The sequence below is a fragment of the Peromyscus maniculatus genome, chromosome 4 (genome assembly GCF_049852395.1).
Source record: "Peromyscus maniculatus bairdii isolate BWxNUB_F1_BW_parent chromosome 4, HU_Pman_BW_mat_3.1, whole genome shotgun sequence".
NCBI classification, from domain to species: domain Eukaryota; kingdom Metazoa; phylum Chordata; class Mammalia; order Rodentia; family Cricetidae; genus Peromyscus; species Peromyscus maniculatus.
Genome location: NC_134855.1, coordinates 120,437,201 through 120,464,290, shown reverse-complemented (window position 1 = coordinate 120,464,290; position 27,090 = coordinate 120,437,201). Strand labels below are relative to the sequence as shown.

The following is a 27,090-nucleotide window of genomic DNA, read 5'->3' as shown; positions in this document are numbered from 1 at the left end:
TGTCTGTGTTCAGGTGTCGGATCCCTTGGAACTGGAGTTACAGACAGTTGTGAGCTGCCATGTGGGTGATGGGAATTGAACCTGGGTCCTCTGCAGGAGCAGTCAGTGCTCTGAACCATTGAGTCACCTCTCCAGCCCCCAGTATCACTGTCTTATACCTTGTATTTATCAGCAATATTTTCAGTTCATGTAAGCTGACATCTCTCATTTTTGGGACTCTAGCCACCTTGATTACTTTTACCTGTTTGGTTATTTTTTTTGCATGTAGGTACTAGATACTGTATTTCACAAAATAGTTATAAAAATTGTTTGATGTGGATAAGGTCCTTTCTGTACTCTTGCTACTATCTCATGTGTGTTTTTCTCTGGTTCTTAGGAGATGTGGAAGTCTGGGCTGGTACTAATTTACTTCGGGGATGAAGGTAATTTGAAAATGAATAGCAGGCTTAAAAAAGCAGACCCTTCGCTGGCTCACTCACTGTTCTGCCATTGTATGTATCTTTGCGCTTTCTACTCACAATACTTGAAAGGGCTGTAAGACTCCCTCTGCCTTTTTAGCAATGTGACTCCAAATAGTCTTTGCTGAACCAATATGCTTCCTAAGACAAAGGCAGTTTAAACTTTGGACTCCCAATCCAGAGAGTCACCTTCTTTTGGACCTAGCCTGGCAATTCTTTATTGTCTTGTTAACTCTTTAACACCTTTAAACTCTTTCTCATACTCATATGTGTATATGTATATCTATCTATCTATCTATCTATCTATCTATCTATCTATCTATCTATCTATCATCTATCTATCTAATGTTAATACTTATATTACATGTGTAGCTCATATGTAATAAATCGAAACAGGATTAAATAGAAACATGAAATATTGAAATATAATATAATCAACGAATATAGTGTATGTATATTTTTGTTTAGGTTATATAGTTGATATTAATGAGAGAAATAACCCAAGTTATTTTGGCTTTAATTACTAAGAGTAGAAATCATCTGTCACCTTTAAACAATATGTATTTTCAAAGTTAAAAAAGATATTTGGTTATATTGTTTTGCTACTAATTCAAAACTGATCGTTTAAATAATTTTCATATGTTTGATCTGTACTTCACCGCACAGAACCTTCCCATTGTGCCTGCCTCAGTTTGAGTTTTGTTTCCCCCTCTGCACTTTTCTTTTCTTTTCTTCTTGTTTTTATTTTTTGGTTTTTTGAGACAGGGTTTCTCTGTGTAGTTTTGGAGCCTGTCCTGGAACTCAATTTGTATACCAGGTTGGCCTTGAATTCACAGAGATCCACCTGCCTCTGCCTCTGGAGTGCTGGGATTAAAGGTGTGCGCCAACACCGCCGGACCTGCACTTAGGTTTTAAACAAGCCTTCGGTTCATTTCTTCAAAAACCATGCCTGGACAGCATATTTTCTAAATATTTTCATCCCCAAGAAACTAGTACTTGACTTAAAGCATGAACAATACCTGTACTAGGTGCAGAAATGGGACCTTAAACAGTTCAGCCATTCTGGTTTTCCTGGCAGTTGGGGCTGGATTCTGGTGATATTGTTTGTACTGCTTTTGTCTTTCTTGTATACTTTACAAGCCTTTCCTAGCCACCAGTCTTCAGAAATTACATGAGGCTTTGGATGTGTCTGTTCTTATTTGAGTTTTCATTACCTTTACATACAAATATAATGTATACTCTTACATTCTAGGCATAGAAATTGGCTTGCATTAGGAAAACATTTTTCTCTCTATTATTTTCCTACAGATTGCTTTATTTCTGTAAGCTTTTTTACTCTTCTTGGTATTCCAAGGATATGGATATGGAGATTTAGTCTCCTGGGCTTATTCTCCATATGCCTCACATTTATTCTTATTCTTATCATATTCATATTATCATATTCATTTCAATGGTTCCAAAGCTATTGCTTATAGAACCCAGGCAGGTAACAATAAACAATATGAATGATACCAACTTGGTTAAAAATAATGAGTGACAAAGATTGAGGATGGCAACAATATCTCACCAAGATGCCAGTGTAAGGAAATAGCATCAGAATTCTACTTTTTCTAGAAAAATCTCACATTTGACTTTTAATACATAATACTCCTTAATAGGAAAAAAAAGCTGAAAAAAGACCTCATTACTTACCATTGGGAAGTTCTTGGTCACACACAGAATGATTGGTCACATCACTGTCTTTTATGGTATTGTCATCCTTTGCAGAATCTGCCAACAAACCAACAGCCTTTAGTCATCATTTTCAACTGGGACAGGGGGCCTCTTCTGTTACTCACAGGGCAGATTTACAGTGAAGACAATACACTTTATTATTTCCAACTGTAACCATTAGAACACTTAAATATTTTTACCATCAAAGACTGTTTTCCTAAAATACTATCTAAAAAAAGCTACACAAAGCTTCAGAAGCAGAGAAAGTAGTGAAGGTATCTTTTCAACAGACAAGACAGCATAAAGTGGACTTCATGCACCAGGGAAGTCTCAGAAGTCTTTGTGGGAAAGGGACATGAAAGGAGGGCAAAGTAGAGAGGATTAAAGGGATATCTAATTTTAATGTTCTTAGTGTTCCCAGTATGCTAGTTGTTCACTATGTGAACCGCAAGTCCCCAGAAAAGTCAGACATTGAATCTTGGAAATCCAGTAGCAAACTGTGGGAAGACCCGGCTGCTTAAGGTTGCAGTCCACCCTGTCAGACAGCTCTCTGAGCTCGGAGCAAAATGGAAGACTTCCTGCTCTCTGCCTGACCTTATTTGGAAGCTGTCCTTGACTTATCTTAAGTGTGACCTTTGACACAGTTTCCTGTAAATGCCCCCCTCCCCCATATGATAATTAGGCATTGTGCTCCCATCTGTATGGTGGGACCATGCTGCCAAATGCAAAGGAAGCATGCTATGAGCACCTCTTAGGTGATGTCCCAGCTGCTGTCCCTGCCCTATGTCTTCCCCTGGATATTCAACTCTGGAATAAAGTTGAACTGTCTCACTGAAGATGACTCATGGAAGTTTATTTCCGTTGTACTCACAGCCAAGCCCTGCCTGCCACCTCTGCTCCCTTTGCCTTTGCAGCCTGTTGGCCAACAGACTATGGGGAAAAGGGAGATCCCAGCAAGCAAGGTCACCCCAAGGTCCCAAAGCAGATGAGAGCAAGGAGGGATAAAAAACTAATGTCCTTTACAAAGTGATTCTCACCCTCTAAGTGCCCTTTTAAATATGGAGTCAGCACATGTCTGCTTTAAAAAGTTTATTACATTTTACTTGTGTGTGTGTGTGTGCGCGCGCGCGCGCGCGCGCGCGCGTGCACATATGGAGAGCACTAGGGCATGCATGTAGAGATAAATGGACAACTTGTATTATTTCCCTCCTTCTACTCTGTGAGTCTCAGGGATTGAACTCAGGTCATCAGGCTTGGTGCCAGGCACCTTTTCCTGATGGATCTTCTTGCCAGCCCCTACATGCTCATTTTTCCTGTTAACAGCTTATGCTACAGAACAAATAACACAGCTCGAAGTATTCTGTAATAAAGAATTCCTGCCAGTCTATAGTGATAGATGTTGAGCTGTGGAAGACCTTGAAAAAAAGACATTGAAAAGAGCCAATAGATAGGCCAGCAGCAGCCAGAAAGTTGGCCTTTCACTCATTTTGTAAGCATTTGTTGAGTGCTAACTATATGCCAGGTACTGGTCTAGCCTTGGGGACCCAGCAGGGAATAGCTGTCTGCCTTCATGAAGCTTGCAATCTAGTATACCTTTCTTACATAGCCCCAGGGACAGAATTCAAGGTACCTAAATATTACTAGCTGATCTTGTCAACCTTTCAGCTAGGGAGAAAACCGGAGCCACCAAACCTATGCCTTAATTCCTGTGAATTGCTTCTTTTCTGGGTTTGTACCTTTAAGCTGAGTACTAAGGCCCTGAGAGCAAAGTCAGATAGGATCTGAAATAAAATTTTCTTTGTTTGCTTCTCTTCCCTGTCTCTCTCTCTTCCATCCTCCCCCGCTTCTCAAAACTGGGAGATAGCTTCAAACGTCATGTTTTTCGATTATTATGAGGAAGCCTGTTTCTCCTACCACAAGCAACGCTTGATGGACAAGTGAGAAGCCTAGGTAGTTACGATATGATTCAGCTTTAATAACCAGTGAATCAAGTATACACCGGAGTGTGCAGCTTTAATTAACTGCAAATAATTCCCCAAGGCAAGTGCTTAATCATCTTCAGTGCTTCCCAGTTCTTTCTGAGTTTGACAATAAGTTTAAAAGTCAAAAATTGGAAGCAAAGTTGAGCATAGACACATTTCCCCAAACTGTTAATCTCATGCATGTCAAAATGGTAAAACCAACTCCCCTTAAAACACAATTTTTAATGTTGGAGCTAACATTGAAGAGCTTAAAGAGATACCCTTCCAATGTATTTTTCCACATTAACACCAAGAATAAGCAATGGTTAAAGAAACCATTTGTATCAACATAAGAAAGTGTTTTAGTTTTCTAGTTTATAGGAAATATAACTTGGTAAGTAATTTCACACAACTCTCATTTTTCCCAACATTAACATATTAAGACTATCTGAGATGCATGTGTATTTAAAGTATGTTAATTTATACAGATAGTAACTACATATTGTACCAAATATTACCCCCAAATGTCTATAAGCTTATTTATTTGTTTGTTGGTATTTTTCAGTTAAGTTTTTGATATGGTGACAGGACTGGAACCTGTGATCCCCCTGCCTCTACCTCCTGAGGACTGAGATTACAGGTTTGCCTCCATGCCCAACTAAGGAATTTCCTTAATGATGACTTGTTTGGAGTTCATAAGCTTGTAATAGAATGATTTATATAAAGTAGATGAAAAGCACTTGAAAAATTAATCACTAGGCTGTACCAGTTTTTGTAACCCTGAAATATCTACAAGTACATTCTGTGGATGTGATGTGATGTGATGTGATGTGTGTGTGTGTGTGTGTGTGTGTGTGTGTGTGTGTGTGTGTCTGTGTGTGCGCGCGCGCGCACACACGTATATGTGTTTATTTGTGTCTTCTTATTTTATTCACCACATTTAACAGCAAGTGAATCACCATTAAGGAAGTATAAGAGCAAATAGAAAGTCAGGGTTGACAGAATCTGGCATGGGGAATCCATCAGCACTTTTCCAGACCTGCCTTGTGAGACATTCATATCCCTCTACAATGCTGCACTGCTGAGTGGTTTTGGTGTTACAGTCCTTGTAAAAAAAAAAAAAAAATCACTGGCTAGCTGAATCCCATTTACAGCATATCTGCGTCCTTAGTGCTCATTGCAGTCCTAGGTCTTTTGATGTACTCATGGGGGCTGCAGAGGTGCCTAAACAGCAAAGAATTTTTCATCTTATTTCTTCTACCCGGAATCCTCCCTCTGCTGTCTAACATGGGCCAGCTCACAGCTTCCATGGTGGACTTTATAAGCCAGGTGTGGTGGTGAAGGCCTGAAAATCTGGCACTCTGGAAGCTGGGGAAAGAGGAAGAAGCTGTGAGAGAGTTCCAGGCCAGCCTTGGCTGTTCCAAAGCCAAATGGAATTTATAAAAGTGGTGTTGAGAATGCTTTTATTTTCCATTTTATTTTTTGTTTTGTTTTATTTTTCAAGACAGGGTTTCTCTGTGGAGCCCTGGCTGTCCTAGAACTTGCTCTGTAGACCAGGCTGGCCTTCAACTCATAGAGATCTCCCTGCTTCTGATTCCTGCGTGCTGGGATTAAAGGTGTGCACCATCACTACCTGCATTATTTTTGTTTAGAAACAGGTTTTAGCTATGTAGTCCAGGCAGGTCTGTGCTGTCAATCCTCCTGCCTCAGCCTCATTGGTGCTAGGATCATAAGCATGTGTTACTACTCAAAGCTATAACTATATTATGTCCTCTTATAAGTCAGGGGTCAGAAACTATAGCCGGAGGGCCAAAACAGATCATTACCTAATTTTGTGTGACTTTGGTACTATGGATGATTTTTGTGGTTGAACAAGATAACGATATGTTATGATAGTTTAGGAAGTATGTGAAATATCAAGTCTCTAAATAAATCTGTGTTGAGACACAGTCATGCTTCCTTGTTTGTGCATTGTCAATGCACATTACATTTTATTTTAATTTTGACCTGTTTAAGGCATTGATTTAAAATCACTGAAGCATCTTGTGAACTTACAACTCTATACAACTTTATATAATCTATAAAGTATATCTCAGTGGCTCCAGGGTACAACCAACTGTTAATTGCTCAGTTATTTAATGCTGCCAAACAAAGTACAGCACATTATAAATAATAAGGCATACTCTGATTTTGGGTATAAAATATGTGAAAGAAAATACAACTTGGAGATGTTATTTGAGTATATTGATCTATATACACAAATGCATATTTTAAGCGATAATAAAGATTTCATATTAACATGACCCATTTTTTTTGCTTTTATTTATTTATTATTATTATTTTTAATTTTATAATTTAATTTAATTTTACACATCGGCCACGGATTCCCTTGTCCTCCCCCCATCCACCTTCCCCCCAGTCCACCCCCCATTCCCATCTCCTCCAGGGCAAAGTCCAACCTGGTAGATTCAGTCCAGGCAGGTCCAGTCCCCTCCTCCCAGGCTGAGCCAAGTGTCCCTGTATAAGCCCCAGGTTTCAAACAGCCAACTCATGCACTGAGTACAGGACCCAATCCCATTGCCTGGATACCTGCCAAACAGATCAAGCTAATCAACTGTCTCACTTATCCAGAGGGCCTGATCCAGTTGGGGGCTCCTTAGCTATTGGTTCATAGTTCATGTGTTTCAATTCGTTTGGCTATTTGTCCCTGTGCTTTATCCAACCTTTGTCTCAACAATTCTCACTCATACAAACCCTCCTCTTTCTTGCCAACTGGACTCCTGGAGCTCCACCTGGGGCCTGGCCGTGGATCTCTGCATCCGGTTCCCTCAGTCATTGCATGGGGTTTCTAGCACAACAATTAGGATATTAGGGTGTTTGGCCATCCTATCACCAGGTCAGTTCAGGCTTTCTCTCGACCATTGCCGGTAGTCTATTGTGGGGGTATCTTTGTGGATTTCTGTGGGCCTCTCTAGCACTTTGCTTCTTCCTATTCTCATGGGGTCTTCATTTATCATGGTCTTTTATTCCCTGTTCTCCCTCTCTGTTCTTGATCTAGCTGAGATCTCCCGCTTCCCTAAGCTCTCTTTCCCTCGACCCTTGCCCTTCATTAACCCCCTCACATCCATGTTGTTCATGTAGATCTCATCCATTTCTCTGTCATTGGGTGATCCCTGTGTCTTTCTTGGGGTCCTGTTTTCTAGGTAGCCTCCTTGGGGTTGTGAGTAGCAGTCTAGTCATCTTTGTTTTACATCTAGTATCCTCCTATGGGACATTTAAGGAATTGCTCAACATCCTTAATTATCAGGGAAATGCAAATCAAAACAACTCTGAGATACCACCTTATGCCTGTCAGAATGGCTAAGATCAAAAACACTGAAGACACTTTATGCTGGAGAGGATGTGGAGCTAGGGGAACTCTCCTCCACTGCTGGTGGAAATGCAAGCTTGTACAACCACTTTGGAAATCAATATGGTGCTTTCTTAGAAAATTGGGAATCAATCTCCCCCAAGATCCAGCTATACCACTCTTGGGCATATACCCAAGGAATGCTCAATCATACCACAAGGGCACTTGCTCAGCTATGTTCATATCAGCATTGTTTGGAATAGCCAGAACCTGGAAACAACCTAGATGCCCTTCAACTGAAGAATGGATAAATAAAATGTGGTACATATACACAATGGAATACTACTCAGCAGAGAAAAACAATGACATCATGAGGTTTGCAGGCAAATGGATGGATCTAGAAAAAATCATGCTGAGTGAGGTAACCCAGACTCAGAAAAACATGACCCATTCTTAAGTGTACTCTGTTTTAGATGTGAAACTTATCTCTACAAAGCAGGATAAGACCTCTACGCCCATGACAGCATTCACAAATAGCCAGGTAGCGATGCAAGACTGTTTCTACAGGAGTCACTCTTTTAAAACATGGCTTGAATTTCCAGCCTCACAAACTAGCTATACTGGGCTTGATCCTGTATATTTTAAATGACAGGTCCTATTACATCATATTTACTTATGGGTTTTAAATGACAGTGCAGCTTTTCTTCTTGGTTGGACAATAGAAGACACATTTTATACGTATATGAAATTATCCTTCATAACGAGAGGGAAAAAATATACCTCGTTGTTGTGGTCTTATTTGTTGTTTCCCCACCCCTGAACTTATACAATAAAACTGTAACCCATAAAGTGAGAGTAAAATGGAAAGAGGGTTGGCTCAGGAAATTGGGCCAAAAGAGAACTGAGAGAAACATCTCTCCCAACATGTGCAAAGGCAGCACAAAGGCTCTCTCTATGGACCAGAAATTGGACACCGGTAGTGGATCAGCCAACCCTTTGATCTTAGACTTTCCAACCTCCACAACTACACGAAATGCTTTCGTTTTGTTTAGAAGTTACTTCATTTATGAAAATCTGCAATAGCCATCTAACCCGGCTAGAAAGCACTGCAGATAGGAACTAGAGAGTGTATTATCCCTCTCCAGGTTCCACAAATCACTCTGGAAAATGGACTTGTATACACTGAGCTCTTCTGGTACCTTGAAGTTGCATTTTTCCTCCGAATTCTATAAATTATCATTTGGCAATGTTAAAATGTAAAATAGTTATTACCCAATTCTCAAATTCAGTCAATATTTTTTTAATAGCAGAAACTAAAATTAAATTTATATAGAGATTCTGACTTTCAAAATCTGTAAGGTCAATGTCATATTTAAAATTTTTTTCAAATGCAAATATTAAATCAAATATTTAATCCAAAGGTCTATACATAGATATGCTTTAAGATTAATAAGAATTTTAAAAGTACTTTCATGGGTTTTATTTTTTCTAAATCTCATTTGGAAAGTTGAAAAAGATTTAAAAGAATATTTAAAACTGATTAAAGTAGAATGAGAAATTTCATAAAAGAGAACAATTAAGAAGTAGTCTTAAATGATTATTTAATACCATTGCATATTTCTATATTGAATAAACCTGGGTGGGTTTAAGCTGTGACAACAAATGATGAATTTTTATACTTTTTTAGTTTTGAATTTCCCTAAAATGATTTATACATCATTTATAAATTAAGTATAAATCCATATAAATACTTGCTTTTAACATGATATCTGTAGACAAATTTCTAAGTAGTCCTATTAAATAAAAAACATGGAGCCAAATATAGGGGTGAAAGCCTTAGAGAGATCAAAGAAATAGGCAAAGCCACCAGCCAACCTCACCTCACCAACTTTGCAGCTTCCAAATGCGAGTTACTTCCTGTCTTATCCACACCTTTATTGCCTTGCTATTCTGTCCTCTCATAAGCTATCTCAGCCTAGCTACCTCACTTCCTTGTCACTGCCTGTCTGTACAGACCTCCAGGTCTCTAAGGTTGGTATGTGGATTAAAGGTGTGTCACCACGCTTGGCTCTGTTCCCTAGTATGGCCTGGAACACACAGAGACCCCGCCTGCTAAGTGATCAGATTAAGGGCGTGTGCTACCTGACTTCTTGTTTACTTAAAATGGCTGGCCTTTCCCCCCTGATCTCCAGGCAAGCTTTATTAAAGCACAAATAAAATATCAACACATTTCAGCACAAATAAAATATCACCACAGACATTCTCTAAGTAAAAATATTCTTAGCGTGGAGCTCCCTGGATCTACGCTAAGTAAAAATATTCTTAACTTGGAACTCCCTGGATCTACGCTTAGAGACCCATCAACCCTCACAGAATGATACACTGAAGGACATGCCAGTTCGTCTTCTTGGAAGGAGAGAGTTTCTATTACATTCCCATAGGGTCTGATGACACAAGAAGGATTAAAAATAGCTATGAATATTCATATTTCAATGTTTATAATGCTGTGGCTTTATAAAAGATTTTTAGGACTGGGTTGCTTTTTTGTTGTTGTTATTTAAAGAAATTAAAGAAAAACCTGAGATATATCTAGTAAATGCAGAAGATGACCCAGTTGGGGGCAGGGAAGGGAAGAAAGAAACAAAAACAAAAACAAAACATTTTGTGCCAAATATAACCTTGCAAGACATCTCACTTAAAGCTATTTTCACATCACTTAAAAAAACAAAAAATCTGGCCACAGAGGTGACCACATCTAAGAACGTAAACAGCTTTGGAAATCTGTTAAAGAATCCATCAGTATGACATAGTGACAACAGTTAGTAACACTGTACAGTATATCACTGTCCCTCGGTACCTGCACTTTTCCTTCCCAGAACTTCAGTGTAAGACAACAGATGATTAACTGTCTGTGAAGACACTCTCAGGGCAGGAAGTCTACAAACTGCTTCTGGTAATATTAGGAGCCCTGGACTACCATTAAACTGATGGCAGGCCATCATTTGGTTGTAGAAACTTTAATAGGTTTCTATTAAATACAAAATAAATGATGGACATGAGAAATGTGTAAATATCTACTCAGAAGAACAAGAGCTTGATGCAGAGGTAACACAGAAATAATCACCTGGACTTTTGTTGTTGTTGTTGATTCTTCTAAATTGAGTCGACTTGACCAAGCCAAACATTTAGTCTGGCCAGCTCCTTGCCATTTCTTTTTATGAGTAAATGGAGCAATTAGGAAGAAGGTGATTTGCTCTCCATTTGAACAGGGTGCTTGTCCATAGTGAACTAAAGTTTATGGGGTGTTTGTGTTTTCATGGATATGGAAACAGTTACTTATTTATGTAAGAAGGATACACATAACCTTATCCATTTCCCCAGCATTTAGCTATGGATGTGCTGGCAATGGCTGGTCCCAGTGAGGCTAGATACACAAGGATGAACTATATTTACCTGAAATGTATCCAGATCCTCAGACAGGACATGGCTCTGGGTATCAGGAGGCCCAAATGAGCTATAGCTGGTCATTTGTCTTCATTATGCTCTCATTAACTCCCATTAAAAGGTGGCCAATAATTTCTAGAGATTTGGAATTCAGGCTCTAATAGCCTTTGAGGTATGTTAGAAAACTACTGTCATACACAACTAATTTGGTTCCTATTAGGACACACATTCCAAATACAAGGGAACATTCTTAAAACAGTTTGAGCATGCCTTCATTTGAACAGAAATCTTTCCATATTTGTTATTGAAAAGGTAAGCGAGTTAGAAAATCAATCATTATGATGGATAAATACTAACAGTAGGCTATAAATCTGGACTTAAAACTTTAAGTTTTATAGCTCCATGGCAATCCATTCACCTTACAAAATTTCAGTTTCTGAACACAGAAATAGAGTGTGTTGACCTACATAATCATTTGAAGTTATTTTACAACGCTATTCTGTGGGTTTAATCAAATTATTGTTCAGACAATACCTCTTTGTGAGCATTCTAGCGCTGACTCCATCCACCTTCTTGACTAATAAAGTAAGGGTCAATAGTGGCAAGTGCTGTAAGATGGCACCAGGGCCACACTCTCCTTCCTTAACTGAGCATCTGGACTAAGAACCATCACAATGCAGAACAGAACAGCTGGATAGAAAGCTGAGAAGGACCACAATGGAAAAGAAATGCTTAATTACCCTTTCCATCAAGTTAATTTTTCCCCTTTGGCAATGTAAACAAAGGAAAATCTGCTCCTATTTTTGGTTGCCTGTGATTTGGTTGTTTTAGCATCCTTGACCTCCTTTTTCTGACCTTAACTTTCTCCACCTTGCAAGGTGTCACACTGAAGGCCTTCTTGACATTCTTGAAAAGCAAATCTGGCCAGGCCTCAGGCATGAGATGTAGCCAAGGCTCTCAATGTGAACAGAGTTGGAATTCTGTGGAGTAGCACATTGACCTTATGAATTTATTATACGGCAGTTACAGTCAACAACAGTATATTATTAAATATTGCTCCTTGGTATCTGCAAAGGATGTTTTTCTTCCCAGAGCTCTTCAAATACCAAAATCAAAAGATTGACAATCCATGTATATATCCATAAATATCCTCTCAAATACTTTATCTCTAGATTACTTATAGCACCTAATAAAATACAAACACTACAGAAATAATTGTTATAGTGATTAGGAAGAATGACAAGAAAAGTAAGTTTTCACATGTTTAACACATTTTTTCTAACACTTTGACATTGAGTTAGTTGAGTAGGCAGATGCAATATTCACAGATAAAGGAGTCAATTATTTTTGAAATCAATATAAGGGTAGACTGTTTAAGTATTTTCAAAACAAAAGCAAAAATGGTATCTGAGGTTATTTAATGTGATTTCCTTGACTTAGCCATGCTACAAAACAGACATATGCTACGAATTCCTCCAAAGGCCTATATGTAAAGGCTTGGTCCCCATCTTGACATTATTGCTAAATATTGGAACCTTCTAGGGAAGGAGGTTTCAGGCCATTGGGAGTGTACTTTTTTTTTTTGTTTTTTCTTTTTTTTTGTTTTTTTGTTTTGTTTTTTTGAGACAGGGTTTCTTTATGTAGCTTTGCGCCTTTCCTGGAACTCACTTTGGACACCAGGCTGGCCTTGAACTCACAGAGATCTGCCTGATTCTGCTGGGATTAAAGGCATGAGCCACCACCGCCCAGTGGGAGTGTACTCTTAAGGGGAATTATGAGACCCTGATATTTCCCTTTTTCACTTTTTAAACTGGCAAAAAGTTTGATAAGTATCACATACTCCCAAAATGATGGATTGCCTCACCTTGGTTCAAAAGCAATGTTGCCAACTGACCAGGGACTGAAGCTGTGGGAACTAATGAAAACAGAACTCTTTTCTCTTACTAAGTTGATCACCTCAGGTATCTGTTCCAATCACTGAAAGCTGACCACTGCAACACATTCCAGAATTTCACATTGTAATAAAGGCATAAAATCTGTTTGCCAATTAATAAAAAAGTTGATGTTCAAATGTGAGAGAATAGAAAGGATTTATTTACAGTTCCACATAATTTGATCAGATAATAAAAAAGGCTATTGTGATTGTAGTTGCAGGAGGACCCCATCCCTAGAAGAATGATAATGGCTTTTATAGTTAAGTTTGACTAGTCACAGCCTAGCAGGGGGTCAGTAGTTATCAGCTGTTTTATGTCAATGAGAAATTAAGTCAGTAGAATCTGTGTCCATATTCACAAATGTGTTAACTCTGGTCTCCTATAGTTTCAGTCAGACACTTAAAAGGCAAATGGAGATGTTGTTCATGACCAAAGATTTTCTAGAATTATCAAAGTCTAATTCATAGCTTACCTTGTTAGATCTCAACTCCCACCAAAATGATGTAAAGTGGTGTTAGGGAACTACAATAAGAATATGGGCAGGGCAGTAGTGGTGTACACCTGCTGGGTGGTGGTGGCTCATGCCTTTAATCCTAGCACTTGGGAGGCAGAGGCAGGCAGATGTAGGTGAGTTTGAGGCCAGCCTGGTCTACAAATTGAGTTCCAGGACCCCCAGGACTGTTACACAGAGAAACCCTGTCTTGAAACACACACACACACACACACACACACACACACACACACACACACACACACACAGAGAGAGAGAGAGAGAGAGAGAGAGAGAGACAGAGAGACAGAGAGACAGAGAGAGACAGAGACAGAGACAGAGAGAGAGAGAGAGAGAGAGAGAGAGAGAGAGAGAGAGAGAGAGAATATGGGCTCTTTGTGGGAGTTGTTAATTCTATGTGAACTTCAAAGAGGTGGACATTTCCAAAAGGAGAGGCACTATTAGGAGGTGTGACTTTGTTGGAGTAGGCATGGCCTTTTTGGAGGAAGAGTGTCACTGTGGGGGTGGGCTTGGAAGTCTCCTTTGATCAGGCTCAGTGTGACACTGAGTTCACTTCCTGTTGCCAATGGATCAAGATGTAGGACTCTCAGCTCCTTTTCCAGCACCATGTCTGCCTGCATGCCGTCATGTCTCACCATGATGATAATGGACGAAACCTCTGAATCTCTAAGCCACCGCATTAAATGTTTTCTTTTATAAGAATTGCCATGGTCATGGTGTCTCTTCACAGCAATAGAAACCCTAAGACACCAATTTTTTACTATTTTATATAATCCTAGTAGGAAAATGGTAGCAGTAAAGGTCTAAAGCTAGAGTTGTCCTGCTTCACTTCCTCACACTCTTTCCCACTTCTGAGATCTCTTTAGAGATAGAGTCCATAGGATAGAACAAGCTCAGTCTAGCTAGCCTGATGGCAGACTGTGTCTACCAACTCTGATCCTGCTGGACTACACTCAAGATTGCTGCAGATAGTTCTAATAGATGAGCTTTCAGAGACTGATGGGAGTGTCAAGGGTTCAGTGCCTGATTGTTGACCCCAAAGGAATCAGGAGTTAAGACTGTACTTTTCTCACCCCCTCTGAGAAACCCCACATTTCTGAGTCAAACATTGCCTTTGATCTCTTCAGTGCACATTGCTTGCTGATACAGTCCACTGTTAATCTTTTCTTCTCTGCTCCATTTCTTCATGCTTCATCTGTGCTTCTGGTACCACCACCAAGTATACACTGCACATCTTAAGATTAATTATGCAGAACGCAAACCAAGATGGCCTAGATAATCACCAATATTTCTCCTAAGACCTGATGTCAAAACTGAATTCTTACCTTTTTTTCCTGACTGAATTGTTCTATTATATCATAGTGACTTTAATTAGGTAACATAGAGAATAGTGCCTTCCACCTAATCAGCAAAAATGGGGTGGGGGGAGGTTGCCATATGCTGTACTATATTGTCCTGACATTTGGGATAGGATAAGTTCTGGAACAATATATATAGTTTGGAACACAGCCTTTAAGGAATCTTGACATGAGAGACTCCCATGACAGGGGAGGAATAATCTTCGATTACTAGGAGTTGACTAGCTCTCTGAATGGATGATTGGTAGATAAAGCTGCACAGTCTCTTGGGAGAACTGCTTCACAAACTCCTGCCTTCTGGATGATGGGATAATGAAGTTGCATCTTTACTCCCCAATTCTTTGATCAAGACTTATCAGCATGCATCACTTTTATATAACTTGAATATGTGAATCTAGCAAATATATTATCTAATTTTACATTATTATCTAAGCATGCATATATAGGTACTTTAAGTTATTCTAAAGTGCTTTTTACAAATATTACTTTAAGGCATTTGGCATTCTTTTAGATTCATCTTTTAAAATTCTACTTTTATATTCATTTCAAAATATAGAACATTTAGGAAACTTGTATCAGACCAAAAACTGACAAAAAGTTAAAGAGTAGAGCAGGCTGGTCATGCATAATAAAACAAATTTACTAAATTTTATTTTCAGATATGAGTCTGATTGTAGGAAACAATCAGGTGATACTTAGTGTTATAGGAAATGGGTGTATAGAAGTATCTGTATGATGAGGATAGTAGTTTTTCAAATAAACTGAGAAAAGTATATTAAACACTGGAGGTTGGAAATATATTTCAGGGATAGAATGCCTGTTCTCAAAAGTGCAGGACCTTGGGTTCAGTTCCCAGCACTAGAAAAAAAAGAGTACTATAAAATGTTATGCTACAAGGACTTTGAGAAACATACTAAGAATTAACTTTAAAATGTGCTATTTTCTACTTTCAAAGTAACATTACTTGAATTTTCTGATAATTTCTAGAAGGTATGGTCCATTTTCCCAATCCAGTGGCTGGCTGTGCCACTCTGCATCATCTTTTGCAGACTTACTGGCTTAAAGAACACATATTCACTCTGTACAGTGCTGGACTCTGGGGTAGGGAAGAAGGGAAAACATGGGGGGGGTGATAGCTAACACTAAAGACCTTGGAAAAGCCAACTGGCAGCCTACTACTCAAGACACTTCCTAAAATTCATACATATATAAGAAGAGTTTTAGTGGAGTTACTTTATAAGGCACAATGCCCCTCCTAGACACCATAAGCTATCCAATAAAGCCCCCATGCCAGAAGTAGGTTGCCTCTTTTAGGAGTTGTTAGTTGGTTCACATAGGGCCCTCAGACATTAACTCCTACTGCCATTAATCTTGGTTAGCCTCTAGATTAAACTTAATGGTAAGACCCTATTGCAGAAGAGACCAAATACTTAGTCATAGGTCATAGAGAAACCAAAGTGATACTGACTTGGAAGCTTAATTCTTACTGGCTAGCTTTAATAGTGATGGAAGATGCCATGAAAATTATCAGAGGAGACAAGTAACCATCAGTTTTATCAATCAGTGAATCCTATGAGATACAACAATGACTGGCCTGGGAAGACATGTGTATTGGTGCAATAGCCCTATCAATGTTTTGGTAGTAACGGACACTTTCTGATTAGATTCCATAATGTGGAATCCATGCCTGGCACCATGGTTGGTCATGAACTTGTGGCTAGAGAGGTATTAGGTCCTAGGACCTATTATTCTGCTAAAATGACATAATATTAAACTCTTAATATCTTTTTTTTTTTTTTTTGTTTTTTGTTTTTTGTTTTTTGTTTTTTTTTTGGTTTTTCGAGACAGGGTTTCTCTGTGTAGCTTTGCGCCTTTCCTGGAACTCACTTGGTAGCCCAGGCTGGCCTCGAACTCACAGAGATCCGCCTGCCTCTGCCTCCCGAGTGCTGGGATTAAAGGCGTGCGCCACCACCGCCCGGCTTAAACTCTTAATATCTTATAGCCATACCCATACATTGGTGTATCTCCCAGCCCACATCACAGAAGTTTCTTTCTTCAGTAGATGGCAATGAACACAGAGATCGATGTGGAGGGAATAAGAGACTGCCGAGTGCTTCGCTGTAAATGAGACATCTATACAGCACTCCCTTCTCCCAAGCCTCAGGGAGCATGGTAGAAGAGGAGGCAGAAAGATTCTCAGAGCCAGGGGTGGTAGATGACTACAAATAAACAATATTGTCCAGAAACAATGGGGCAGTTGCACATATGACCTCACAGTGTGGCGAAACAATCACAAAACGTGCACAAAATCGATCTGGACAAAAAACCAAGAATGGGGTGGTGGGGAGGTCATCAGAAAGTCCTGTTCTCAGTTAAGGAGCTATTGGCAGTTGATAACTGCTGGGAGAGGAAGAGGCATTTTTCCTCACGAATGTAGGGCATGAACGGCTACCTGTGTTTCAGTGCATGGTTCTAAACCCACAGGTATAAAGACAGCACTAAGTAAACTTATTGGGTTTTTAAAAAACAGAACACCTGAAGTTTGGGGGGTGGGAATGGTGGGATAGGGGATTTGGGTGGATTTGTTTAAAACACATTCCAGGCATGTATGAAATTCTCAAGTAAAAAAAAAAGTGGAGGGAAAAAATGGACTTGGGTACTGCACTGGGTCAAGGCATATTATGTCAGGCATATTAACATGGTTGAGAGATAACCCTAACGGTAAAATAGTAGCACTTATATCTTGGTGGTAACCAATAGCTTTCTAACTGGACTTCAGGCCTTCTCAACAGGAGAAAAATCGTGCCTGATACTGGACATGTAGCCAATGACTCAAGGCTAATGAGATCATGGGTCTTAGAGGAGAATCTATTATAATCACTTCACTAAACAGCATTATTTCTAAATTCATTCTAAATACCTACTCTTATACTCACAGATAAAGAAATTTCTCTTTGTCACAAAAGGAAACCATTTCAGAAAACCACAACAGGTCAAACTATAGAGAAGTGATTATAGGGTTACTAGCCCTAATTGATACATTAACAACACAACTCTTGTACCTAAAGCTCAGGGAACATTATGGAAAGAGGGGAAGATTTGTAAGATCCAGAGGACCAGGAAAGCTGCTTGAGATTGTATCTCCTAAAAATGGCAGAAAAGATTCACCCATGGTACCTCAGCTATATGGTTGATCAATAAGACCTGAAGAACTGCAACACCAATAGACATGCTGACATGGAAGGCAGAAATATCCCAAGGTTTTATCCATTGGCAAAGAACTGCAGGCAACCAAGGATTGCTGAGTGTTCCAGGGATGAATCCCCTAACTGATTATCAAACAAGTTGTCCCCCAAATCATATACATACAAATAAAACTAAAAAGATTGAACAGGTCATATTTATAAATGTAACAATAACAATGAAAGAAAATAGAGTTTGTGATTTCAAGAGGGAGCAAGAGAGATATTTGGGAGTGCTTTGAGAGAGCAAAGGGAAGGGATAAATGATGTAATTATATTTTATGAAAAAATACATTGGAAAGAAAAAAAAAGGCAGGAAGAGTCACTTTCAAGAAGAGGAGCTAAATCATTTCTTGTTAAATATGATGTGGGCATTTCAGTATTTTAAAAATAATTGTAGTAGCACACCAGTGTGTCAGCAGAACATTGGTACCATTTTTAGTTGAGAAGTATACCAATACATTTCTCCAAAAAGTAACGTCAGCTTATGAACTATCAGTATCTAATGTTTTACTACTGATGGAAAAAAATGAGGTCTATTATGGTGATATTTTATTTGTGCTGAAATGTGATTGTATTTTTATGTTAATAAATAAAGTTACTTGTGGGTCAAAGCTAAAAGCAAGCCATAGCAGAAGTCTGGCAGTGGTAGCACATGCCCTTAATCCTGATCATATGACAGGCAGATCTCTGTGTGTTCAAGGACACCACCAGCATGGAGACACATGCCTTTAATCTCAATACCAACCATAGAAGATCTGGAGGTATGTATAGACAGGCAGTGACGAGGAAGTCATGTGGTTGGGTTTACAACCAATGAGAAGGTAGAATAGAAAGTCAATAAAATGACAGATACACAGGAAGTAGGTCTCTTTCTCAGGGGAAGGACAGCAGCAGCAAAGAGTAAGAAGGTGGTTGAGAAGGTGGTTTCAAGTCTCAGCTCTTAGCTACTGCTCTGACCTCTTGTGCTTTTAACTCTGCATTTGGCTCTGTGTTTCTTATTTAATAAGACTGTTACATCTACAGTCTATCCTAAGAGTCTACCACATAAAGACTGAATAATCCTCAAACACATTTGTGATCATACCTTAATTTATTATTTTTACTGGGAAAGCATCATTGTAAACAAAATCTTTAGGGTTGGATTTTACATGTCATTGTTAAGGGAAAGTCATGGTATTAGGGCTAACTGTATAAGTAGATGAAGTTGATGATCTCTGTATTGGGGATGGGAGGGAGATATGCTAAGTCTACCTTTCCCAAATTTCCATCTTGTCTTTTCTTAGTATCCAGGGCAATTATTTCTTCTTTGAAGGGCTTTAAGGTACAGATTTTATTGAAAGAGTCTTTTAGATTCAGTTCAGGACAACGAAAGAAATACATTGCTTGGGATTAACCCAAAGGTGAGAACAATACAGCTAAACAGAGAGTAAGAAGAAAGAGCCAACTACAACTGGACAGAGTGTGAGGGATGGGAAACTGTAGGTCAGCCAAAAGTCATCTCTTATAAAGTAGAGATTTTACTTTGGCTTGTAGAGCAGCCTCTCCAATGAGTTACAGGAACGGCTTGAAAATGTGTCTACTTACCAGATAGTTTTTCCTGAGCACATTGAACTACTACTTATATACAAATGATAGCTAATGGCAGAAAATTTTTGCTTTGTGTTGACTTGACCCAAATATCCTAGTCTGGTATTCGCAGTCCTCCACAGTCATGGCACTTTTCTCGGCAGCTGATGATTGACTGGATGATGGATCTGTCATTTAGGTCAAGAAAGTTTATCCATTATACCTTTTATCCATTGTACCTAAAATAAGTCTTTGGCATCCTACTTTCTTCTGTTCATAAATGTTCTTCTTGCAGATAGAATAACTTCTGCGTGCATCTTTCAGATTCTGGCTCATGCTCAGCTTTTCTACATATATTGCAATTAACCTAAGGCCAGAGATCATCTTTGAGACCTCTCAGTAAATTTCAGCATGATCCATCCCCAGCACTTACCATGCTGTGGTTGGTCTTACCTAGTTTATATCCTAGTTATGTGCTCTCAGACTAACTACATTACTGCTCCAGGGTTCATCTTCCTTATTTTAAATTGGGATGGCAATTGTATTTAGATGAGAGATGAGAATGAAAAGAGTAAAACACAAGATATTTTTTAGACTGGAAACTAGTTCACAATATGGGCTACATAATTATTAGCTGATGATAGCGTTGCTATTTGGCATTTCTCACATGCTCCTCTACTTTTCCATCTAGACTGTAAAGTCCTTGAAGGGCAAAAACTGTACTTTTTAATTACATTACATCTTACTAACAGTTAAGGGCAAATAAAAATCTGTTGGTGGCTGTAACATACCAACAAATTTTAATTGGTAGCTTTTTGTAGGCCAGATTGTGTCCACTAAGAATCAATTGAGAGCCAACATAGATACTATCTCTCTCCTGATCAAACTTAAATTATTATGATGGTGGAGGTTAAAGACAGTTATATAGTGACTGCTTAACACACACAGGGTCCTGAGTTTGATCCTCAGCAGTGCAAAGTGCTCCTTCCACACCCCCAAACCATAAGACGGGTTAGAGATGTGGCTTAGTTGGTAGAGTGCTTACTTAGCTCTAGCACACATCTTAAAAGGTCTTATTAATAAAAACAAACCTGAAGCCAGGTATTGGGGTGAATGTTGAAAGATCAGAGAAGCAGAACAAGCCATAGCCACCTTACCTTGCCAATTCCTCAGCTGATCCTGTTTCCTAGACTGGAAGTGTCTGAGTCCTCATCCAGAATGAATCTCAGCTGAACTGCTGCTAAAGCCTAAAAGCTTAACCGAACCTAGTTCCTGGTTTTCATGCCTTATATACCTTTCTGCTTCCTGCCATCACTTCTTAGGATTAAAGGCGTGTGTCGTCATGCCTGGCTATTTCCAGTGTGACATTGAACTTAGAGAGATCCAGACAGATCTCTGCCTCTGGAATGCTAGGATTAAAGGCGGGTGCTACCGCTGCCTAACCTCTATGTTTAATATTATGGCTATTCTGTTCTTTGACCCCAGGTAAGTTTATTAGGGTGCACAATATTTTGGGGAACACAATATCACCACACTTAGCATCCTTGAAAACCTGGATTCCATACCTAGAGCTACATAAACTAGGCCTGATTTATCACATACCTCTAATCTAGAACTAGGGGGGTAAAGACAGGAGGATCAGAAATTCAAGATCATCCAGGGTTGCAGAGTGATTTCAAGACCAGCCTGGGCTATATGAGGCTCTATTTCAAAAGCAAGAAAGCAAGCAAGCAAATAAGCAAAAACCAAACTAAAACAAAAACCATGACCTATAAACTCACAGTTACAACTGGGAAAGGTTGCAGAAGGACAAGAAATCTGAAAAACATTCAGTGAGGGTTATGAAGTGATACAAAGGCTTAGCTGGTGAGGCTGGCAAGCACTGGCACTCTATTTGGGTTGTGTACATCCACTTCTTCTAACAATGCACCTGGCATCCTATCTCCTTTGCCTGTACGTATACATAACACACACACACACACACACACACACACACACACCCCTCACTCCTGAACAATACTCTCAGCACCAGCATCCATGGGCCTCAACCTGCTATGAATGTACTGCTCTTAAACAACAGTATAAGTTTCATTGCTCCTAACAACAATCAAATTTAGATAGATTCAAATATACTCCTAATGTATCCAGGCTTGAAAAACAGAAGGGCCAGTCTGACATGAACTGGTTTGGGTTGCATACACAGTAAGGCAAACTGTGTCATTTGAACTTTTAGAGATAGTCCCATATTCACTATCTTATGACTATGTATAAAGGCATACATATGATTAAAATCAGGTATAAGGATATATACAGCTGGAAATGACAATATCATATAATCTATCAATCAAAATATAAACTATCAAATACTCCATACCTTTTAGAACCTAGCTCCTCTTTCTACTAGACTCCATTAAAAAAAAAAAAAAACCTAGGCAGTAACCTGGGGTTCTTTCTCACTCATGCAGCCTGCTGTTCTTTGTAGTGCATCTCCTTCTGATCTGCGCTAGCCATTTGGCTTACTTTTAATTAAAATATCCTTGCTACTTTTGCTATATGCATAAGTCCTTATTTCCGGTTCTTTGGATGATATGCCTTGCCTAGACACTGGCCACTAGTAGCAATTGTTAAACACATTTTCTTCTCAGGTACCATGAGGGTTTTAAAGGAATTCAAGGAGTGTGTTGTAACCTCCTTACTGCCTGGTAGTAGCACCAGGCCTTAGGAACTGTCATATTCTATTTGAAATTATAAAAAAGGCACCATGAGCTTTGACGTACATAAAATCAGCTGATTCAAATAGGGTTCAAATCTATATATTTTTCTTAGACTTGCTGAAAACAGTTGTCTGTTCAACCTATTAGTGTGTGAAATTCATGACAACATACAACAAAATATGTCACATAGTGAGTGGATGCCATACACCAGGGCTCTGTGTGGCTCCAGTTCTACCCAAATCTCATTTTTAGCTACATGAAGAGCTTGTGGCTTTGTCACATGTGGCATTGCTAAGGGAGTGACTCAAATATAATTTTGGAATAAGAAAATAATGCAAATAATAAAAGCAACAAAATGGTAGAATGAGTCTGCTATAAAACCCAGCATAGGCAAAGTCTAAATAAATGATCATTTAGTGATGGAGATCACAGACTTTAAATAGAGCAGGTAACTGGTAATATGCCATGCTCTTTGAAAATATTAATGGGAAAATGGGAAGGAGAATATGAGGGCTAGCCTCTTTCCTGATGGATTAGCTAACATTCAGGAAAGCCTTGGGGGCGGGGTGGGGGGAGACAGAGAGAAGGAGGGAGGGAGGACAGGAGGGATGGAGAAATGGAGGGGTGAGTATATGTGTTCATTAATTCAGGGCAGATAGATGTCTAATGGAGAAGGAAATATCCACTGAAACAAACTGGCTTTATTTTTCTTCTCATCCTAATTTCTTTCAATCTGTTCTTTAGCCTTCAAGTCAAATGTGGCTCTGGGCCCACCCATCACCCCACCCAAACATTGGCTGCCTCATTTGTATTAGAACAATGACTGCAGCACCACCCATTTCTAAAACATATCAGACACATGTTCAACAGACTCCTGCTCCTCCTAACCTCATAGGAAGGACATGGCTTGGAGACTCCAGAACTCTCTCTGAGCAGTTACACAGTCCATATATCTCACATGACTGACTCCTGGGGAAAGGTGTAGGTACATGTCCTACTACCTAGGCTGCCTATAAAAACCTCCTTTCCCATTGCTGAATAGGTGTCTGTCAACACTCAAGATGGGAGACCATGGGATAAAAACCAGGAGTCTCAATTAATTTGAATCTCTTAATGAATGCCAGGAACATGATTTATCATCATGGATTTTACTTGTACGAGAAAACATTGTTTTCTGAATGTTTGTGTTGCAGCAGGTGACATTAGCCATGATCTACCTCTAGGAGTTACTGAAAGAACATGCTGTTGAAGGGACTTTTGACTGTCCCTATTTTGGATTATTGTTACTCCTCAAGTCCACCCAATAAGGATCTAGTTTTCAAAAACACTTAGGACACAATTATTTAATTCCTGCAGAAGGACTTCAAAATAAAGGCAGAAGTTAGCAAAATGACATGATATGACAACAGAGACATTCTGAGGTTAAGAGATAGAAATAACAATTATAATTTTTTAACAGTCTTCATTTATTTTTCTCCTGCAAAACTAGCAACATGTTTGTATGACAACAGTCATATCTAGTTTCCTGCAGAATGGTACTCTACACTCAAAAGGAAGCTATTTTTCCCCCCTTTAGAAATCATGTTATGTGATCTGAGAAGAAGAAGAATCTTTGCAGTTAGAACCATACTAAAAATCCTAGGACATATGGTTTCCATATGGACCACAAGCAGATGTCTGGATTTTTGTGCTTGATGAAAAGAAGAGATTGTTGAGTTAGAAGTATTCTACAGAGAGGAGAGAAAGTCCTTAGTGTAAATGGAAGAATCTATTTGTAAATGAAGGTGACACTGTACAGAGAATAAAGTTGAAGCATGATTCTGATGTTTTTGGTTAGCTCTACCCTGGAGGATGTCCTGGAGAAGAATCCTGAAGGGGATTCTACCAGGTACACAGAAGGTTCAGAAGAAGACAGGGATGAAGAGTTAACTTCAGCCACCCTCTCTGAGTTTGATCTGCTGGTCTCCTCTGGTAAACATTTGGTGGTAGATAGTAACCTTGTATATTCAACATCTCTAGATGAGTATATACTAGCACTTCTGTTTGGAAGAAAGTTGCAGACAGCAGAGGGCAGAAGGTAGGAAAGTCAGAGAAAGCCCGGGCCTGGAGCTCAGAGTTGTCTTTAGACCTTAAGTAACTAATCTGAAGTCGAGGTGGACAGATGTATTTGTCTCTTTATGCACCTGGAATGCAGACATTCATGGAGAAGAGTAACTGATTCTGCCCCACAGCATGTCAAGGAGGGATGTGGTTGCCAAGGACAACATCCATTGGTGTGTAAGAAGAGCTCCCTGCTTTGAGGTGGGTTTTGTCTCTTTGTTTGCTTGCTTGCTTGCTTTGAGAATGATAAGCCCTAGGTGAAGATAGAAGAAATGCCTTTCTTCATACTGTACTGGGTAACAAAACAAGGTCTGTGTATTATTTGCAGTGCACTCGCATGCATGCGTACACACACACACACACACACACACACACACACACACACACACGTGTATTATAGGAGTGTCACTGTCCCTTCTGTCCCTTTTCATGAGTAAAACAACCAGTTTGCTTTCCCACTTCAATTTTGGCCTCCTGCAAAATATCAGGACTCATTACCAAATAGAACAGGAAGATAAATTTACTATTAAAATGCCATCAATGCTTACTAAGAAATTTTGTCTTTGTAATTGGTTTTAAAGTATTCCACCAAAAGTTGACCTCAGAAAATAGAGTGGAAGAGCGGTACTCACAGACTCAGAGAACTGCAGAGAGAAAGGAAAGAAAAAGTCATGAGATACCAAAGACACACAGGAGAAATTATTTCTGGGATTATAGTAAGGTAACATTTGGTTATGGTGATCTATGATATATTCAAAATAATTAGAAAAGCGTTAAAGTAGGCAATGAATAGGGATGATTAATGGTAGAGGACTAAGGGGATGGAAGAGCTTACTACAGGATTTGATTATTAGTATTATGCATGTGTATCTAATTACCATACAGTGCTCCATAAATAAGTGCAAACAAATGTCACAATAAAACAGAGAGACCTGGGCTGGGGAGATGGCACAGTTATTAAAGTGCCTGCAATGTAAGCACAAGGACTTCAGTTTGGATCCCAAGAATACATTTTAAAAGCCTGTAATAGTGTTCTTATGGTAGAGGGGAGAAAGGTACATCCCTGAAGTTGATTGCCCAGCCACCCTAGACAACTGATGAGTTTTTGGTTCAGTAAGAAATCCTGCCTCAAAAAAAAATAAAGGTGGAAATTACTAGAAAAAGACAACTGACATCAAACTCACATCTCTACAAGTTCACACAATCAATGCACACACTGCATCCATGCACAGTACCAAAGAAACACACACACACACACACACACACACACACACACACACACACACACACACACACTCACACACACACACAAAAGAACAAGAAAAGACAAGACCTTTAGGAGACAGAGCAACATGTTTCTGCTTGTGCACATCTATTATTGAAGACCAGAAACAGAAAACCTCTTCCTGAAACTTCTGTGAATTGTTCCCAAGCATCACTGTACAAGGATAAATTCAAGACTCCTTCTTCAAAAGAAATTTTACCTTTGCTTATTTTATACCATAAGCTATGCTCTTTGGCTTTTATGGATTGCTTACCAAACTATGTTATGTGATGATCAAAAATCATGTTTTACTATAAAAACAATAGACAATGATTAAAATATTTAATAATTTGAACTTTATTAATTATTGTACCAAATGCTACTTACTTCATTTTCTCTGAGCTTCTCAATGCATGTTACATGTTGAGGACTCTGAAAAGTACAATGTCATTGAAACTGCTTAACTTTGAAGTTTTCAATGATTCTAATTGACTCTTGAACTTTCTTACCAAGGAACATCTACCAACATCTTCAAGGATACTGCAAACTTTTAGGCATAAGGTTGCCTAAGAAAGAGCACTGCCATGTGGTCTCTGATTTGACAAATATATAAGCACATAAAGAATATATGTGTGTGTGTATATGTGTGTGTGTGTGTATTGCCTGATGTCTTTGTCTAGTCAAAGCATAATCTTGTGTCTTGTGTTTCTCATATGTTTCTCTATATGTCAGGATCTCTGGTTTTTATCAGGGTTCTAGCATATGCAGTGACAAAAATACATATACTCAAAATTAACGCTAGTGGCTCCCCAAACATCCTTTAAGTACAGTCTTGATTGTTTTAATTCAAACATTAAAATGGTTAAATTCAATATGTACAATGTTTGAGAATCTCTGAGCTCCTTTGGGGGTATTTCACAGAGAAACAGACTGATACCAGTTAGCAGATGTTCTGTATTTATTCAAGTTAGCTAAGAACACAGCCTTTCCTAGGACTGTTTTACAGAGTTCTTCCAAACTTAATTTTCACACTAATTAACAAGAAAGTGATAAGTCACATAAGATTAGACTAAGGATAGCAACAAGTATACTTTAAGGAGTCAAGTAATTTTAATATGAGAGATATGGTTTTAATTTGTAGACAGAAACATCATTCTGCACTTTATTTTGTGGATAGATAAGTCTTAGATTCCTTGGTCTTAGTGTGATCCTTTGTGCTGGCACTAATACTAATAGCACCACATCATTTCAATGGTGATGACAGTCATTCCTCTGCATCTGCAGGAGGCTGGTTTTGGGTTCCCATGTGGGCATCACAGTTGGACTGCTCAAGTCCCTTATATAAAATAGTGTAGCATTTGCATACAATGTAAGCACATCTTGCCATACACTTCAAATCATATCTATGTGCCAAGTTGTCATACTGTATTGCTTAGGAAAAAACGGCATGTGGAAAATCTGTACATGCTCAGT

General features: G+C 39.0%; 1 protein-coding gene across 3 annotated transcripts in view; it reads right to left on the bottom strand.

The window, feature by feature from the left end:
* Macrod2 (mono-ADP ribosylhydrolase 2) overlaps nt 1-27,090 on the bottom strand; it is a 1,982,629-nt gene that overhangs the window by 96,607 nt on the left and 1,858,932 nt on the right. For all 3 annotated transcript variants that reach the window (XM_006983683.4, XM_042276356.2, XM_042276357.2), the window contains one exon: nt 2,151-2,228. In XM_006983683.4, coding sequence (XP_006983745.1) covers nt 2,151-2,228 — 78 coding nt within the window. The remainder of the gene's footprint in view (nt 1-2,150; nt 2,229-27,090) is intronic.